Raw genomic sequence first — 19,876 nt, 5'->3', positions numbered from 1 at the left:
TAGATTGAACGTAATAGTTTAAAAACAATATAAACAGAGTTTTGTTTTGTTTTTCCTTTTCTTTATAGTATGATAAAGTTAGAAGTGTTATTTTCTATATTTTATTTTTTGAATAAGTATTTGACATTTTATAGATAAGAAACTTAATTAATATAAAGAATATAGAGTTAAATTTAACAAGAATATAGTGTGTGCGTGTGATATTTCTGTATTGATCTGATTATAGTTAGGGGTTTTTTCCTTTTCTTTATAGTATGATAAAGTTAGAAGTGTTATTTTCTATATTTTATTTTTTGAATAGGTATTTGACATTTTATAGATAAGAAACTTAATTAATATAAAGAATATAGAGTTAAATTTAACAAGAATATAGTGTGCGCGTGTGATATTTCTGTATTGATCTGATTATAGTTAGTTTTTTTTTTCTGTAGAAACATAGAAATATAGAAGTCTGAGGGCAGAAAAAGACCTCCTGGTCCATCTAGTCTGCCCTTATACTATTTCCTGTATTTTATCTTAGGATGGATATATGTTTATCCCAGGCATGTTTAAATTCAGTTACTGTGGATTTATCTACCACGTCTGCTGGAAGTTTGTTCCAAGGATCTACTACTCTTTCAGTAAAATAATATTTTCTCATGTTGCTTTTGATCTTTCCCCCAACTAACTTCAGTACTAGTTAGACTTCTACGACAAGCGGAGCAATGGTAGCTCCTTAAATGTTGAATGTTGTTTGTTCTTGTCTGTCTTTTGAAAAATAATAAAAAATATTTTTTTAAAAAAAGAAATCAAAATAAACAAGTAAAATAAATAATCCAGGCTGCCTGACATTTGGTGGAACACCCTGTATTTTTAAGAGCTTCCCACCCAACCCCCTGTGTAGGCCGTGGGCTGGTTTCTTTGGAAGACATTGCTTCCTTCGCTTAAGGCCACCTCTAAACTCCGAGAGGAGGGGGGAGACCCAATCTCTCTGTCTCTCTCTGCACACACACACACACAAACACACACTCCCTTTCAAGAACAGATGATTCATTTGTTTGCAAGGCACAGCCTGCTCAGGGTGCATCCACGGGGAAATGCCACAGACGGGGCGGGCGGAGGGAAGAGAATTAGGAAAGCCCTTGGAGATCTCCAAGATGACACATCCCCCTCGAAGGCAGCCGGGCTAGACAGATTTTGGGGGGGGGGGGGGGAACCAGCAGAGCAATGAGTGGTGGGGGGGTCCAGGCCAGAAGCTGCCTTGTTTAAAAACACTTCGTTCCACTTCTCCTCTTTTTTCCTCTCTCTCGAGGCTCTGAACGTTGCAAGAGTGGATCGCTTGGGTGGAGAAGAGGTTGATTCTTCAATGTTAAGGGTTCTAATTTCTGACTTTGAATTGCAGTCTCCGCCTCTGTTGTGGTTAGCTCTGGCCCAGCTCCTGCCGCAAGGACAGTGGATGTGGGGGAGACAACCACATGCCGCAGACCTGTTTTGCTCCGGGTGAAATCTGCTGATGAAGGCTCCTCTGACCAAGGAGACATGAGTGACAGGGAGGAGGAGAGTGGGGCAGACAGCTCAGAAGGAGATCAATTATTTAGCTCCTCCTTGGATTCGGAACAAGAGTTAACGATACAGCCACGCATGCGGAGAGCGATGCATAGGCAGCAACAACTGAGAGATTATTATCTGCTGATGAAGGCTCCTCTGACCAAGGAGACATGAGTGACAGGGAGGAGGAGAGTGTGGCAGACAGCTCAGAAGGAGATCAATTATCTAGCTCCTTCTTGGATTCGGAACAAGAGTTAACGATACAGCCACGATGCATAGGCAGCAACAACTGAGAGATTATTATCTGCTGATGAAGGCTCCTCTGACCAAGGAGACATGAGTGACAGGGAGGAGGAGAGTGGAGCAGACAGCTCAGAAGGAGATCCATTATCTAGCTCCTCCTTGGATTCGGAACAAGAGTTAATGATACAGCCACGCATGCGGAGAGCGATGCATAGGCAGCAACAACTGAGAGATTATTATCAAAGAAAATGAGGCCACCTGTGGTTGGGTGGGGCTGTGGTCATTAGTGAGGCTGCTATAAATAGCAGCCTGTGGGTTTGGCCATTGTGGAGGATTATCTGATCGTTGTGTTTCGTGACTGCTTTACTGACTTTGACCTTTTGTGTGCTGATTTTCCCCCACTTTGAAACTAAACCAGAGCAAAGTGTGTTTCACTTTGGGAAAGAAGAAGGACTGTGAATTGCCTCACAGCTGCAAGCTAAGTATCTCAGAACTGATAAGGGACTTGTACAAATTACCAGTTTGTTTGGAGACGAGTGCTCTTTGCTGTGCAAAAAGAGTGCTTAGTTAATTTGAATTTTCGGGATAAAGAATATTGTTTTGTGTGTGTGTCTGAAATTTGTATCTGTGAATTTTCGGGAGGATTCTACCAGAGAGCTCGACAGAACAGCCTCTAGACTTTGCCGGACCAGAAGGGCTGGTCTAGAAAAGTACGTTTGAATAAGTGAGGAAAACTGCCACTCTCCCCCAATCTTAACTGAGATGGTAATTATGGAGAACATCAAGAGAACCTTCTTTCTCATCAGTTGGACCCAGTAGTAGGTTGCTACCAGTACTTAAAGGATGGAGCACCGATAGTGTTCTATCCCGGGTCTACGCAGATTGAAAACAAAGGAGGAATCTACGCGCTGATATTTCGAATCAATCTTCTTACGTAGCAAGTGTCATTTCTACAAGCCAAATTCATGCGTGTGAATTCATCTTGGCAGCTTCTCACGGGTCAAAAAGAGGGCGGGGAAAATATTTACTGACCCCTCACATCCTGGACATAAACTGTTTCAACTCCTACCCTCAAAACGTCGCTACAGAGCACTGCACACCAAGACAACTAGACACAAGAACAGTTTTTCCCCGAACACCATTGTGTTCAATAAATAATTGTTGAAGGGAAAAAAAGTGGTGTATTACTTTCTGGGTGACCCTCGTACATATAAATATACACATATACATATATGTAACATATTTTTTGCTGATTAGGAAAAGGGAGAGTAGTATAGATCTATTTCAAGCTATTTTACTCTCATCATAGCCATACCCTTACCAGGATTTGAACCTGGGGAGTCTGCCTGTAAGGCAGTGGCTTTAACCTCTAGGCCACAGGTTCTCCTCCTCTCAGCTTGTACATATATACATATACATACACAAATGTAGGTCTTGGCGTATTCAGGTGTGAGATTGATAGAATTTTACACCAGGTTCTTTGGTCCTTCAAATGAGAGGTGCATCCACCCCACACCCAACTTACGTTATCTCGGATGTTTATATCAGAGCCTTTGGCTAAGAGAAGCTTCACCAGCTCCACATGCTTGTACTCCGTAGCCCATATCATTGGCGTCCAGCCTCCGTCATCCTGGGGAGGAAAGAACAACATTGGAGAAAGGCCAAAATCCCAACAGGGCACCGTCTACACTGGAGATGGAATATTACGGTACGTGGAGAAATTGCAAGAGACTAGGTGGATTGGATTCCGACATTGATTTTAAAAAACTAAAAGGTCCTTTGTTGAGAAAGGACATTCAAGTGCCAATCAAAGAAGATCAAAGCAAGAGGCATCCCTCTCTCGTTACCTTTCTGATCAAAGGGATGGTTGGTGCTCTTTGAGGTGGGTTTGTTTTCTTGCAAACATTTCGTTACCGAGCTAGGTAACATCATCAGTGTTAGTCAGGGAGTAGGGTTGGCTCTTATTTTAATATTTTTTTTCCCTCCATCCTAATACCATACATATATAACAACAGGCATTATCTTCAATGAATAATAATATACTTATAGACAATGTTCCCTCTAATTTTTTTTTGGGGGGGGGGGTGGTGGAAAAGTATAGTGTCTGAGCGGCAGTCCCGAAGGGACTGGGCAGCACAGAAATAATTAATTAATTAATTAATAAACAAACAAACAAACAAACAAAAAACCCACCCTGTTTTGCCTCAGAGAATTTCAAAATAAAATACTGTACTGTGTGTCTATAACAGTGAGCTCATAATAGGGCAACTCTATCAATATCGAAATGCCACTTAAATAGTTGAGCTAGTTTCAAAGTAGATTTTGATTTTCTTTCTCTCTTCCTTACTCCCATTCTTTTTCTTTCTCTTTTCCTTCCTCTCTTTTTTCTATCTGTTTCTCTCTCTTCCTCTCTCTCTCCTTCCCTCTCACTCTTTCCCTCTCGGCTTCTGGGCAGGTTTGGAAAACTCTGAGTTGATTATGATTTTTAAGTGAGCGATTGCTCATTGCTCAGCTTAGAGGGAACTATGCTTATAGAGTCTCTTTCATATAAAATAATAAAAAACCCTAAATCCCAATTACTCATTCTGTCTTAAGAAGAAAAGCTATATCTAATGTTAACTTAAAAGACAATAGTCTAAACAGTTTTCCTCATTTCCCGGCCATATCGGGCTTTTCTGGGCTGCCAGAGGAGCCTTTCGGTGGCGCTTAAGGAGGCTTTGGCAGCCCAAAGTGAACAAAGTGAATAAACCTCTGCCAGCTCCCAGAGAAAAGAAACGCTGCCTTCACTCTGGGCAGCGACTGTCCTCCTCCTCCTTCTCTTCCTCCTCCTCCTCTTCCTCCTCCTCCTCCCACCCAAATTCCGAGCTTTTATTTCTTTCCTATTGGGTTTGCACACCTTATTTGTTTTTACATTGATTCCTATGGGGAAAAATTGCTTCTACTTACAAACTTTTCTGCTTAAAAACCTGGTCACGGAACAAATTAAGTTCTTAAGTAGAGGTACCACTGTACTTGGTTGGCTCTTGTTTTAGATGACCTGTCAAACGTTGATGGAAATGGACTGGGCAGTTTCTCGATGGGGCTGCCATATTCCGCTAGTTTGTAGTTTCTTAATTGGGGTATTGTTTGCTTCTCGGTCATTAGCTGCTTGGTGCTGCGTAGCGCCACCTGTGGCAACCACTTGCCATACAGACAGCCCCCACTGCAAGCCCCCCATTAACAGTCCAGCCCACGCTGCTAAGGGTTCAGGAGGCCACAAACAGATTGCTGGGAAGTTGAGGAGCAAACACGCTTGGACATGTTCCTCTCCTGTAACCACACCAGCCTTGAAGGCCTGCTACCGGAACGGTACGGTGCTACATTCCAGTAGCGATTTTGGGAGATGCGTGCGCAGCTACGCGCCCCCTGAATGAGATTTTGCTTCCGCGCGCGCGCAAGCGAAATTGCATGTGAAAACGCTCACACGAGCGAGTTTTGGGCAATTTTTGCCGAGTTTTTGCTTCCATGCATGCGGAATCACTGAAATCTGGCTCGCACGAGCATTTTCACGCACGATTTTGCTTGTTGCGTGTGCGCAGAAGCGAAATCTCGCACCGACAGGCAATGATCCCTCTAACGTTGCCGATCAGTTTCCGGTCACAATTCAAAGTGTTGGTTATGACCTATAAAGCCCTTCATGGCACTGGACCAGAATATCTCCGAGACCGCCTTCTGCCGCACGAATCCCAGCGACCGATTAGGTCCTACAGAGTGGGCCTTCTCCGGGTCCCGTCAACTAAACAATGTCGGTTGGCGGGCCCCAGGGGAAGAGCCTTCTCTGTGGCGGCCCCAACTCTCTGGAACCAACTCCCCCCAGAGATTAGAACTCCCCCTACTCTCCTTGCCTTTCGTAAGCTCCTTAAAACCCACCTTTGTCGTCAGGCATGGGAGAACTGAGACAGCTCCCCCTGGGCTTATACAATTTATGCATGGTATGTTTGTACGTATGTTTGTTTAGTAAATGGGTTTTTTTAAATCAAACCGGGGTTTTTTAAATATCTTAAATTATATTTGGATTTGTTATAAATTGTCTTTATTCTGTTGTGAGCCGCCTCGAGTCTGCGGAGAGGGGCGGCATACAAATCTAAATAATAAATAAAATAAATAAATAAATAAACGTTGGAAAACTGCGTGCGCAATTGGAAACTGGTGCGTGCCGTTCTCTAGTCATCTGCGCGGGCACGCAGTCGCACAGCCTCTGATACTAGAAAATGGTGCGCGGCAGTTGGAAACTGCTATGCGCGAGTTCTCTCATTACGTGCGCAGCTACATGGTCGTGCAGCTTAGAGGGAACGTTACCGACCGGCACACCCGCGCCCAGTGGGTGCCTGTGCGCCTTAAGAGGGCGCACCGGTAGCGCCAAAAACGGCAGGCCTTCGCTGCACACCAGGGTATTTTTCATCAATTCTGGTGGAAAGGCCTAGAGAAGGCCAGACAGGAGGGGGGGAGTGGGGGAGGGAGGAGAGAGGGAGGGAGGGGCGAGATGTCCTTTCAGTGACTCAGAGAACAACCTGAAATGCCTTGGTTGCAAGGCAACGGCGAGCATGAGAGAACGAGGAGGATGCGTGGGCTCTGTTAATTCTGGCTAGAACGGATCGCAAAACAGATCAGGCAGAGTCTTCCCGGCTGACTCCCATCCTCCTCCTGAACACTGGGCAATTGGGAAAGGATTGTGGGGGACGGAGTCCCTCCCGGACACCAGAACCCATAAGGAACATCAGCTGTACGTGTATCCGTAAGTCCTCAGAAGGAGTTGCAGGATTGGGATATGCCTAAGTCTAATAGTAACATAGAAACACAGAAGACTGACGGCAGAAAAGACCTCATGGTCCATCTAGTCTGCCTTATACTATTTCCTGTATTTTATCTTTGGATGGATATGGTTATCCCTGGCATGTTTCAATTCAGTTTCTGTGGATTGACCAACCACGTCGACTGGAATTTTATTCCAAGCATCTACTACTCTTTCAGTCAAAGATTTCCTCACATTGCTTCTGATCTTTCCCCCAACTAACCTCAGATTGTACCCCCGTTCTTGTGTTCACTTTCCTATTAAAAACACCTCCCTCCTGAACCTTATTTAAGGAGAGGGGCGGCATACAAATCTAAATAATAATAATAATAATAATAATAATAATAATAATAATAATAATAATAATAATAATATAATTTTAAAAAATGTTTCGATCCTGTCCCCCCTTTCCCTTTCCTGATAAGTTTTATGCTTAAGACCTTCCACCATTCTTGTAGCCCGTCTTTGGACCCTTTCAATTTTATCAATATCTTTTTGTAGGTGAGGTCTCCAGAACTGAACACAGTACTCCCAATGTGGTCTCCCCAGCGCTCTCTAATAAAGAGAAGGATTGAGGGTGTCAGGATAGCTGTCCGCGAATATCTATGAACACCATGGTGGCGCAGTGGTTAGAGTGCAGTACTCCAGGTTGCTTCTGCCGGCTGCCTGCAATTTGGCAGTTCAAATCTTACCAGGCTCAAGGATGACTCATCCTTCCAAGATGGTAAAATGAGGATGCAAATTATTGGGGTTGGGAAACAGCTCTGTAAACAGCTTAGAGGGAGCTGAAAAGCACCCTGAAGTGGTAAAAGAAGACTAAATTCTATTGCTATCTAAGAGGTTGCCACAAAGAAGGGTAGGGAGTGTCAATCCATTCTGCAAAGAACCAGAAGGGAAGTCAAGAAACAACTGATGGAAACCACTCAAGGAGAGAAGCAGCCTAGAACTAAGGAGAAACTATTCCAACAGTGAGAACAATTAATCAGTGCAACAGCTTGCTTTAAGTGGGGGATGCTTCATCACTGGAAGTTTTTACGAAAAGACTGGATGGCCACATGTCTCAACTGGCTAAGGGGTCTCCTGCATGAGCAGGGGGCTGGACTAAAAGATCTCCAAGGTCCCTTCCAGCTCCATTCAGAAATAATAATAATAATAATAATAATAATAATAATAATAATAATAATAATAATAATAGGAGGAGGAGGTGAAGAAGAAGGAGAAGGAGAAGAAGAACAACAAGAACAAGAACAACAAGAAGAACAAGAACAAGAAGAACAAGAAGAACAAGAACAAGAAGAACAAGAACAAGAAGAACAAGAACAAAAAGAAGAACAACAAGAACAACAACAACAACAGAGTTGGAAGGGACCTTGGAGGTCTTCTAGTCCAGCCCCCTGCTTGGGCAGGAAAGTTTACATTGCTTCGGATAAATATTTTATCCAACATCTTAAAAACTTCCACTATTGGAGCATTCACAACTTCTGGAGGCAAGCTGTTCCACAGATTAATTGTTCTCACTCTCCTTAGTTCTAAGTTGCTTCTGTCCTTGATTTGTTTCCACCTGTTGCTTCTTGTTCTACCCTCAGGTTCTTTGGAGAATAGTTGGACTCCCTCTTCTTTGTGGCAGTCCCTGAGATATTGGAAGACTGCTATCATGTCCTCCCTGGTCCTTCTTTTCATCAAACTAGCCATGTCCAGATCCTGCAACTGTTCTTCACATGTTTTAGCCTCCAGTCCCCGAATCATCTTTGTTGCTCTTCCCTGCATTCTTGCTAGAGTCTCAACATCCTTTTTGCATCGTGGCGATCAAAACTGAACACAGTATTGCAAGTGTGGCCCGTCCCTCTGTTAATGCAGCCTAAAAAAAGTCACGTTTAAATTATTCTCCCAAAAGAGGAATTGGGTAGCCAGGCAAATGCCGGTCCCAATCAGAAGCAACATCACTCACTTGGCAGTTCACGTCTGTTTCTTCGTTAGACAGGAGATATTGCACCACGTCGTAATGGCCCTTCTTCGCTGCCAGGTGCAAACAGGTGGATCCTTCGGCATCCTGAAGCAAACACAGGTAAACAGACAGAGGGATCAGCAGAGCCAGGGGAGGGAGCATTAGGTGGTGAGGAAAGCCTGACACCCTGGAGGGGGGGGGATAAATTAGCTCAGAAACCCTGTGGATTTTGGCCAGATAATTTTTGGCTGGTCACAGTGGTACCTCGTGACACGAACCCCTCATCATACGAACTTTCCGAGATACGAACCCGGGGTTCATAAATTTTTTGTCTCTTCTTCCGAACTTTTTCCATCTTACAAACCCGCCGCCCGAACGCCAAACCCGGAAGTTCAGCAAAACGTTCGAGTTCGGGTGGCCGCGAAAAGCCCCGCCGCCCAGCTGTCGACTTTTGAAACAGCCGTGGGGCTTCTCAGCGTCCTCCTGAACCCAAACGCCGAACCCGAACTTTTGCCAAACTTCTGGGCTCGGCGTTCAGGAGAACGCCGAGAAGCCCCCCCGGCTGTTTCAAAAGGCGACAGCCAGGTGGCGGGGCGCCATTTGTGCGGTTTGTTTTTTTCTTGCACGCATTAATTGACTTTACATTGTTTCCTATGGGAAACACTGTTTCGTCTTACAAACTTTTCGCCTTACGAACCTCATCCGGGAACCAATTAAGTTCGTAAGACGAGGTATTACTGTACTGGCAAAGTGATTTCATAGCTGTCCTGCTAAGCAGCAGGATTAGTCTGTTGCTGTTTAACAATAACTGGCTTTGGACGTTGTCGGTGCCTTGGCTACAAGAGTCAAACGATTGAAATCCTAAGCCAGTGATGGCGAACTTTTTTTCCCTTGGGTGCCGAAAGAGCATGCACACATGTTGTTGCACATGCACGAGTGCCCACACCCATAATTCAATGCCCGGGGAAGGCGAAAACAGCTTCCCCACCCCCCGGAGGCTGGAAACAGCCTGTTTCTCAACTTCTGGTGGGCCCCGTAGGCTCCTGTTTCACCCTCCCCAGGCTCCAAAGGCTTCCATTCCCCCAGAGGCTCTTTAGAAGACAAAAACGCCCTCCCAGAGCCTTTGTGCGAGACAAAAATCAGCTGGCCAGAACATACGTGCACGTTGGAGCTGAGCTAGGGCAACAGCTCGCGTGCCAGCAGATATGGCTCCACGTGCTACCTGTGGCACCCGTGCCATAGGTTCGCCATCACTGTCCTAAGCTCTTGACTTAAAAGTATTAAGTGGCGCTGAAAAACCATCTCAAGCGCATTGGCTGGCCATCCAAACTCTAATCTTTCTCCCTTCTGTCCTGGTCATTTTTTTTTTAACAGATGCACGATTGAGAGTGATCTACGCATGCGTCGGATGGACTAGACGCACCAAAGGAAAGCTCCCCCATATGAAGAAGAAAAAATAAAAGTTAACCCTTAACTACCCTCTCTAGCTTACTAAAAGTGGATTGAGAGGAGAGTGAACTGGATAAACTGTTGAAAAACTTCACCAGAAGGAGTTAAAAGTTGAAGTAAACAACTCTTTTTAACGCGGTTGGGTGAAGAAGTAAGAACAAAGCGAAGATGGCGTCTGCGGTGGAGCTGGAGGAGAAGATGGACTCGCTGCTTAAAGGTTTTGCTGACATGGGCAAGTTGCTCCAAGAGATGAAAAAAGATTTATCGGCACTGGGAACCGGAATGGCGGAACTGAAACAACAAACAAAAACTCAAGATCAAAGGATTGGAAAACTGGAAGCGGGGAAATCTCGCCAGGAAATTCGTATCATTAATCTTGAAGATAGACAGCGTCGTGCTAACATACGTTTGAGAGGCTTCCCCAAAGATTTTGGGGGGGGCAAACAACTTATTCAAGAAATCTACCAGTGGTTCTTTGAGAACAAAGTTACATGTGAGTTGCAAGAATTTGAAAGAGCGCATTGGGCTTTTGGTCCTCGCAGGGGTGATTCAAAAGACATTGTTATCAGATTTCTTTCAGAAAGAAGAGCTACAGAGATTTTTAAAGAACTCAAACAGATTTTAAACTTACGCTACAAAGCCTTTCCAATACGTGTTTTAAAAGATTTATCTGCCGAGACTCTCAAGATGAGGAACCAGATGAGAGAGATTTCTTCTCAGCTGTATGAAAATGGGATAAAATTTTCTTGGAGATATCCTGCCACCATCATTGTGTTTAAAGATACTAAATTTTTCCAGGCAAAGTCATTAGAAGAAGGAAGGAAGATGCTTTTACAATTGGGATTAAATCCAGAGGAAGCAATGCAGATCCAGGCACCGATCGACCAGCCTGAAGCAGCAGAACATTTTCGCGAGCCAGAACAAACCAAGGAGGAAAAGATTGCCGAACTTCAAAGAGAATTGGCCTCACTGCAATCGGAGAAGCGTGATCAGCCTCGTGTGACCAGACAGAAGAAAAAATAATAAACTGAACTGAGTTGTCGTGCTAATATGGTATTAAGTTTTTCAACTAATTAACTTCCTTTTTTCCATACTTTTGTATTTCTTGTTGGGGGTTCACGTTAGTTAAGAAAGGGAAAGGAGGGAAGGAGGGGGGAATCTTTTATTGTCTTGTAAAATGGGGGAGAAGGGAGGGCTTTCAGAGGGAACGTAGATCTAAGCGTGCCTCTCAGTAGCGGAAGATTTTTTTTCCGTTGCCTTCCCCTGTGGGAGGGTCAGGGGAGGGGCACAGGGTGGGGATTCTTTGGGAAAATAAACAATTCTCCGGTAGGCTCTGTTTTGTTGAAAGAGGAAATGCATTTAGTTTATGCAGATGGGTGATCTAAGCCTTCTATCTCTCAATGTAAATGGTCTATCATCACAGAAGAAGCGATGTAGAATCATGAAGCTGGCTAAAGACTGTTATGCAGATATTTTATTCTTGTCGGAGACCCATAAGGGAAGGGAAAAAACAAACAGATTAGTAAAAAATATTGAATGGGAAAAAACTTATCATTCGAAAGGAACGAATAAATCCAGAGGGGTGGCTATAATGGTTCATAGAAGAGTGGATTTTCAGTTAAGCAATATTAAGAGAGACAAGGATGGTAGAATGTTATTTATTAAGGGGAAAATAAGAAATAATTTAGTAACTTTAGCGGTTATTTATGCCCCTAACGTAAATGCAAAACAATTTATAATAAATGTAAAACGGAAATTAGATAACTTTGCGGAAGGTATAGTGGTTTTAGCAGGTGATTTTAATTTGGAACTAACAACAGGGAAGGGGGATAAGAAAAAGTTACATTTAAATAAAATTAATATGATGGACCTCCATCAAAATGTGGTTAAAAGAGACACTTTCTATTCTGCTAGACATAATAAATTTAGCTGTATAGATTATATGTTAATTAATAAAACAGATAAGGTTAAGTTGAAGAAAGCGGAAGTGAAAGCCATATGGCTATCAGATCACGCTCCTATGTTAGTTGTGTTAGAAATAGGGATTTCTAACAAACAAAGAATTTGGAGGTATAACCCCATTGTCTCTGCAAATGAGGAGAGCAGAACTAAATTACAAAAGGAACTCAATGGATTTTTTAGTATTAATGCAACAGGCGAGGTTAAAGAAACAATAGTTTGGGATACACATAAAGCAGTGATGAGAGGTAATTGCATTAGTACGGAAGCTTTTCTTAGGAAATCCTGGAATGTTAAGAGGAATAATCTATTAAAAGAGATAGAATTAATCCAAGAAACTTTAAAAATTACAAGAAACAGAGAATGGAATTTATTACTATCATTTAAGAAAAAGCAATTGCAATTACTTGATGAGGAAAATTGGAATAAAATGAAGATGATTATGAAACATAGAATTAGTAGCTGGAATAAGAAATCCATGAAGCAAATGGTAAATTATTTAAAAAAAAGAAAAGAGAAATCTGTTATCTCTGCTTTAAAAGATAAGGATGGTCTAATAAAGCGTAATACTGTAGAAATGGAAAAAATAATGAGAGACTTTTATGGGGAATTATATAAAAAAGAGTATGTTGTTTCACAAACTTCAGAGGTTAAAAAGCAATTAAAGAAAGAGGACAGTCAAATGTTAAATGCAAAAATTACAAGTGAGGAGATATCTAGAGTTATTAAGGGATTGAAACCTGCTAAAGCTCCCGGTCCAGATGGTTTTACAGCTGAATATTATAAAGTGTATATGAACGAATTATTACCGTATATGGAGAAATTGTTCAATAATGTAATGGAAACTTTTGAAACTCCACAAACGTGGAAAATGTCAGAAATTATAACAGTCCCAAAACCAGATCGTGATTTAATGGATCCTAGTTCCTATCGCCCTATTAGCTTGTTAAATCAGGATTATAAAATATTTATGAAAATATTGGCAAATAGGGTGGAGAATATATTACCAAAAATAATTGGAGAAGATCAATATGGATTTGTGAAAGGAAGGAAAATCTTTGAACCAATAAGAAACGTGATTAATGTTCTACATCATGCTACCAGTACCAAAAGGAAATTAAGCATTTTAAAATTAGATGTTTATAAGGCCTTTGATAAAGTTAATCATGAATACCTATTTCAACTATGTAAAGATTTAAATATGGGAAATAAATTTTGTAAAGTTATAGAAACAATATATAAGGATAATGTAGCTCAAATTAGAGTAAATGGCAATAGAACAGAAATGATTAAAATTCAAAATGGAACTAAACAGGGATGCCCATTATCCCCAATGCTATTTGCATTAGCAATTGAGACCTTAGCAAATAAAATTAGAAATGATAAGGAATGGAGAGGTTATCAAATAGGGGAACTTGAATTGAAATTAAACTTATTTGCAGATGATGCTATAGTAATGTCTCAAACCCCAATTGAAATGATGAAAAAAATAATGATATTACTTCAAGAATTTAAAGATCAATCTGGGCTCAAGGTTAATATAGAAAAGTCAGAGATAATATGCTTAAATACTGGCCCCAAAGAGCAAATTGAAATTCAAAAAATTTCAGGATTGAAACTAGGTTGTAAAAAAATGAAATATTTGGGAATTTGGTTATTTAAAAATCCATCCAAAATAACAATGGCCAATTATAACTTAATATGGAAAAAAATCCAGAAGCAGATCAAAAATTGGAAGGGGAAAAATTTAGGAAGAATGGCTAAGATAAGGGCCCTTAAGATGATGATAATACCAAAGATGATGTATTTGTTTCAAGTTTTACCGGGCAGCTTTCCTGAGGCAAAATTAAGAGAATGGGATAATAGACTAAACTTTTGGATTGAAGGAGAGAAAAAATCTAGAATAAGGAAGCATTGGCAGTATGCACAAGAAAAAGAAGGAGGTTGGGGAAGCCCATCTCTAGTAATATATAGAAATGCATTTCAAATTGAAAGGTTAATCGAGCTACAGCTATGGGGGGAAAAGAAATGGGTAGAATTAGAAAGAGAAATTAATAATATAAATAATAAAGAATTATTATTTAAAAATTGGAATAGAATTGAAATCAGTACCCTAAGTGATTCTTTTAAAGCATGTTTAGAAATATGGCTTAAATGGCAGAGGACAAGTGGAATAAAGTTATCCAAGCTATCAACGTTGCATGCACTGAATATAGGGGATGAGGCTAATTTAATTAGAATCATTAAAATATTAAATAGTAAAGGGGTAATGAGAATGGAACAGCTATATGAGAAAGATGGAAGAGTTAGTAGAACTAGATTGGAATGGCTGATCGGTAAACAGCAATGGTTGCAGATTAATGCAATATATACATGTTTAAATAAAAGGGAGAATAAAGAAACCTTCTTACGAGAAGAAAATAACTTGGAAAAAATAATAAGGGTAAAGATAAATGAAAGTAAAGGACAAGCCAGTAACATATATAGATTGCTATTGCAGAGGCAAGAAGAGGTAGTTAAAAGTCTAACAAGATGTTGGCAGGATGACTTAAAAATAGACGAAAGAGAAATGGAAGAAATAATAGTAAATATATATAAGATTAAAAATACGAGAGTTAAAGAGATGAGAAGAAAAATCTTACATAAGTGGTATTATACACCTGCTCAACTTGCACATTACCAGGGGAAAGAGAAAGGTAAATGTTGGCATGGATGCCAGAAAAAAGGAATTTTTATGCACATGATCTGGGAATGTATAGAAATACAGAAATTCTGGAAGCTAATCCAGAATGAAATTAATAAAATGTTAAATATTAATTGGATAATTACAAAAGAAACAGCAATCTTAATTAAATATAGGGAACTAGGAGAATCTAAAGAAATTAAAACTGTAGCATTGGAAAGTGCTCAAGCGGTGATAGTATTAGGATGGAAAGACTCTACAAAATGGACACTACAGAATTGGTATTGGTACATGGTGGATTACATACACTTTGAAATTATGGAAATAAGATTAAATAATTTTGATGAGAATAAACTAGAGAAGCTGATGGTGCGATGGAACAAGGTAAAAGATTATATGTTAAGTAGAATCTGTGATGTAAATACGAAAAATAAACTACAATCACTCTTTTAGTAAAAAAAGCGTTCAAGATAGAGCCAAGGATTAATAGATAGACAAATAATTCAAAAGTCTTTGAATCCCTCTATAGGGGTGGTGGGGGTGATGGGGGGTGTGTGTTGTTTGGTGATGGGCACATGCACTGTGCACTGTTATACGTTTGTTTTTTGTAAACTTATAAAATCAATAAAATTTATTTAAAAAAAAAAAAAACAGATGCACGATTGAGAGCATTTTAAGAAACTGCATCCCTGTTTTTGTTTGGTGGCCGCAGTGCCTCGGATAGAAAGTCCCTACGGAAAGTGGCGAGGACAGCGGAGAAGATTATAGGAAATTTGCTTCCCATTATTCAGGACGCTGCTTATAAGCACTATGTGCTTAGAGCGCATAGCATGGTTAGAGACTCCACACGCCGACTTGATGGCCTGTTTTTGTTGCTCCCCTCTAGGAAGTGAGGGGTTCAAAGTATCTATAGCAGGAGTATTCCGTTTCTCCCACATGAGAATGTACCATTTATGGATTGCAAAGCAGGAATTGCACCCAGTTTGTGACTCTTTTGGAAACCAAGTTTAAGAAAACAAACCAAGCCTTACCTTGGGGTCTAACAATGCTCCAGCCTTAATGAGGTATTTCACAGTTTCCAGATGGTTATTCTCTGCTGCCTCCATAAGAGGAGTCCTCTGGTCCTGAGAACAGGTGTCTATGTTAGCACCAGCCTGTTACAGAGGTATCATGTGGACAAAGAACACAAAGAAAGAACCATAGTTAGCTTTATTATTATTATTATTATTATTATTATTATTATTATTATTATTATTATTATTATTATACTGCCAATAGGCCAGTTGCTCAAACCCAACATTCTGTTCAGGTTCATATCTCAAGCTAGGATGTAATGAGATTTGCTAGTTTATGGCTTTAATTAATATGAGTGTGTGTGTGTATATGTATGTATGTGTGTGTGTGTAGGTATATATATATATATCATATGTTTTTGCTGAATTTAAAAGTAAAGGGAGACTAGGATAGATTTATTTTGGCCATTGACAGAAAAAACACCCATATATATATATATGTATAACTGTATAAAATATATGTATAAAATTATTATAAATAATTTATGTATACAGTGATCCCCCGGTTATTGCGTTCCCGACCATTGCGAACAGGCTAATTTGCAATTTTTCAACCCGGAAGTCAAAACACCATCTGCGCATGCGTGCCCTTTTTTCTATGGGCACGCATGCGTAGATGGCGCCGGGCAGATCAGCTGCTGGGCGGCTTCCCTGGGTCTTCTCCTGACTCCTAAAGCGGGGAAGTTCGCCAGGAGTCAGCGGAGAAGCGGTGCGCCTGTTTTAAAAGATCGGAGCCGGCCTGGGGGGGCTTTCCAGCAACCCCCGAGCCCCCAACCCGGGCTCGGGGGTTGCTGGAAAGCCCCCCCAGGCCGGCTCCGATCTTTTAAAACAGGCGCGCCGCTTCTCCGCTGACTCCTAAAGCGGGGAAGTTCGCCAGGAGTCAGCGGAAAAGCGGCGCGCCTGTTTTAAAACGATCGGAGCCGGCCTGGGGGATCGGAGCCGGCCTGGGGGGATCGGAGCCGGCCTGGGGGGGGGGGCTTTCCCTTTCAGGGCGGGCGAGCGGCGGGTGCGGCAGCAGCGAGGAGTTCGCGTGGGCGGCGGGGAAACCCCAATCTTCGGCTCCTCGCTGCTGGGAAGTAAAAATACCATCTGCGCATGCGCAGATGGTGTTTTTACTTCCGCAGCGCTACTTCGCGAAAACCCGCTCGTTGCGGGGGGTCCTGGAACGGAACCCTCGCAATGATCGGGGGATCACTGTATAATTATTTATGTATAAAATATATGTATAAAATATGTTAAAAACACACACACACACACACACACACATATATAATTATTGTTAAAAAGAATGATTTATAAAATTGTAAAAAAAAAAAAAAAACTTATATGTAGTCATTCCCATTCACTCAATTCAATCATTCACATCAGCCGGAGGCAATCTCGTCTCTCCTGGCCCCCATGCCCGTCTTCAGAGCTTTACGAAAGACCAGGAGGGAGGAGGCGGTAGGTATCTCCGAAGGGAGTTCGTTCCAGAGGGCCGGGGCTGCCACAGAGAAGGCTCTTCCCTTAGGAAGACGACATTGTCTGGCCGACGGGATCTGGATAAGACCGACTCTATGGGACCTAACCAGTCGCTGGGGTACATAAGGCAGGAGACAGTCCTGTAGGTAATCTTGTCCCAAGCCAAGTATCACCTGCTCTGGTGTCACCAGATGGTATCACTTTTCCTACAAAACTTGACATGGGTTCTGACCCTGCACAGAACCCAAGAAGACAGTGCAGTTGTGGAATTGCTACCTCTTTTCTTTTGCTTTTTCCCCGCTTGGGAAGCCCAAGAGATGCACAGAATTCTCTGACCTCTATGCTTTCCTCCCAACAGGTCTATCAAGTAGGTCAGTCCAAGCCATCCTCATGGAGCTTGGCAGCTAGCTGGGGATTCCAAAGGCAGCTCTCCATGGTCCTGAACTGGTACCCCAACCAACCCTTACATCACACTGGTTGGAACGAACCAACTCTTAAGTGACAGGGTCCTTGCTGCTCTCTGCACTGGCTTATAGAAGTTTCATGACCCAAACTAGGTAGCATCATCAGAGCTACAGTCCTCCTTCTCTTTCTACTCCCACCTTCTAACACTGATGACGTTAGCTGGTTTAGGTCATGAAATGTCTACACGAAAACCACCAAACTACAAATAGACTTCTTTATGGATAAACTCTTTCAGTGATGGCCAAATTGATTTTTTTTTTCCCCCATTCAGAAAACCCAAAGTAGTCTACTTCATTCCACTTCAGGTTCTATCTTCCACAAACCTTCAAGTAGAGGCGTTCTTAGGCAGAGGTACCACTGCATTTATATATAAGAGAAGGGAGTTTAGGAAATAAACTTTTTTTTTAAAAAAAGAAAAAGGATGAACCTGAATTAGCATGTGACAAATCTCCACGTGTCCCGATTCTGCGGCAGCATGAAGAGGCGTCCTTTTACTCTGGTGCTCCATTTTGAAGTTGGGATCGATCCCATCCACTGAGCAAAAAAATAATAATAATAATAAAATAAAAAAAGAGGAAGACAAAACCGGTTTTTCTTTACAGGTAATCTTTGACTTATGACAGAAAGAACAGATGCTGCCAATCTGTCTTCCATGGAGGACCTGTATACCGCCACAAGTCAAAAAGAGGACTGTGAAAATATTTTTCCCCCCAGGTAATTTTTTATTATTATTTTTCTCCATACAAATGTTTTCAATACATTTCAAAATACCTTCATAATACAATAAAAACAGTATCGAGTTAGTAAGCCAATTATAATCCCCCCCCCCAATTATTAGTTCCCAATTAATTACTTCTGGTATTCATCGAACCCACCAACCGTGACCTCTAATTTTCTCATCTAGTTATCTAATTTTCTTCTAATTCAATTCAACTTTGATTTCCTTTAAACCTTATTAAATGAATCACTAATTCAGACATGCCATCGTGCCTGCTCCCCCTTCTTATGTATTCTCCAAAACCCTACAAGAAGAAAAGACTTTATCCAGGACAGTGAATATATTCACTGGTCCCTCACAGCCTGGACTTAAACTGTTTTAACTCCTACCCTCAAAACATCACTATAGCACACCAAGACAACTAGACACAAGGACAGTTTTCCCCCCTGAATGCCATTACTCTGCTAAACAAATAATTTCCTCAACTATTCACTAAGTCTCCACTGCTATTACTACTAGTTTTTTCTCATCATTCCTATAACTCAAACTCAACCCAGACAAGACGGAGTGGCTGTGGGTTTTGCCTCCCAAGGACAATTCTATCTGTCCATCCATTACCCTGGGGGGGGGGATTATTGACCCCCTCAGAGAGGGTCCGCAACTTGGGCGTCCTCCTCGATCCACAGCTCACATTAGAAAAACACCTTTCAGCTGTGGCGAGGGGGGCGTTTGCCCAGGTTCGCCTGGTGCGCCAGTTGCGGCCCTATTTGGACCGGGAGTCATTGCTCACAGTCACTCATGCCCTCATCACCTCGAGGCTCGACTACTGTAACACTCTCTACATGGGGCTACCTTTGAAAAGTGTTCGGAAACTTCAGATCGTGCAGAATGCAGCTGCGAGAGCAATTATGGGCTTCTCAAAGTATGCCCATATCACTCCAACACTCCTCAGTCTGCATTGGCTGCCGATCAGTTTCCGGTCACAATTCAAAGTGTTGGTTATGACCTATAAAGCCCTTCATGGCACCGGACCAGAATATCTTCGGGACCGCCTCCTGCCGCACGAATCCCAGTGACCGGTTAGGTCCCACAGAGTTGGCCTTCTCCGGGTCCCGTCGACTAAACAATGTCGTCTGGCGGGACCCAGGGGAAGAGCCTTCTCTGTGGGGGCCCCGACCCTCTGGAACCAGCTCCCCCCTGAGATTAGGATTGCCCCCACCCTCCCTGCCTTTCGTAAACTCCTTAAGACCCACCTTTGCCGTCAGGCATGGGGAAACTAAAACACCTCCCCCTTGCCCATGTTGTTTTGTTGATTGATTGACTGTGTGCCTGTTTTTTATATATACTGTTTTTATGAGATTATTAATTTAAATTGCAACTAGATGGATGGGCATTGGATTTGGTATTATGTACTGTACTGTTTTTTTATTATTGTTGTGAGCCGCCCCGAGTTTGCGGAGAGGGGCGGCATATAAATCCAATAAACCTAAACCTAAACCCATTTCCTCCCACGTATGACTGT

The 19,876-nt window shown here is 42.0% G+C and overlaps 1 protein-coding gene across 15 annotated transcripts in view; it reads right to left on the bottom strand.

Moving 5' to 3' along the window:
- The window catches only part of EHMT1 (euchromatic histone lysine methyltransferase 1), a 136,896-nt gene that overhangs the window by 21,737 nt on the left and 95,283 nt on the right, over positions 1 to 19,876 (bottom strand). For all 15 annotated transcript variants that reach the window (XM_070758730.1, XM_070758735.1, XM_070758722.1 and 12 more), the window contains 4 exons: positions 18,064 to 18,170; positions 15,669 to 15,791; positions 8,550 to 8,651; positions 3,296 to 3,400 (listed from right to left, as the gene is read on the bottom strand). In XM_070758730.1, the coding sequence (XP_070614831.1) occupies positions 3,296 to 3,400; positions 8,550 to 8,651; positions 15,669 to 15,791; positions 18,064 to 18,170 (437 nt within the window). The remainder of the gene's footprint in view (positions 1 to 3,295; positions 3,401 to 8,549; positions 8,652 to 15,668; positions 15,792 to 18,063; positions 18,171 to 19,876) is intronic.

This window comes from Erythrolamprus reginae, chromosome 8 (assembly GCF_031021105.1).
Source record: "Erythrolamprus reginae isolate rEryReg1 chromosome 8, rEryReg1.hap1, whole genome shotgun sequence".
Lineage (NCBI taxonomy): Eukaryota > Metazoa > Chordata > Lepidosauria > Squamata > Dipsadidae > Erythrolamprus > Erythrolamprus reginae.
This window is presented reverse-complemented; position numbering and strand designations above follow the sequence as displayed.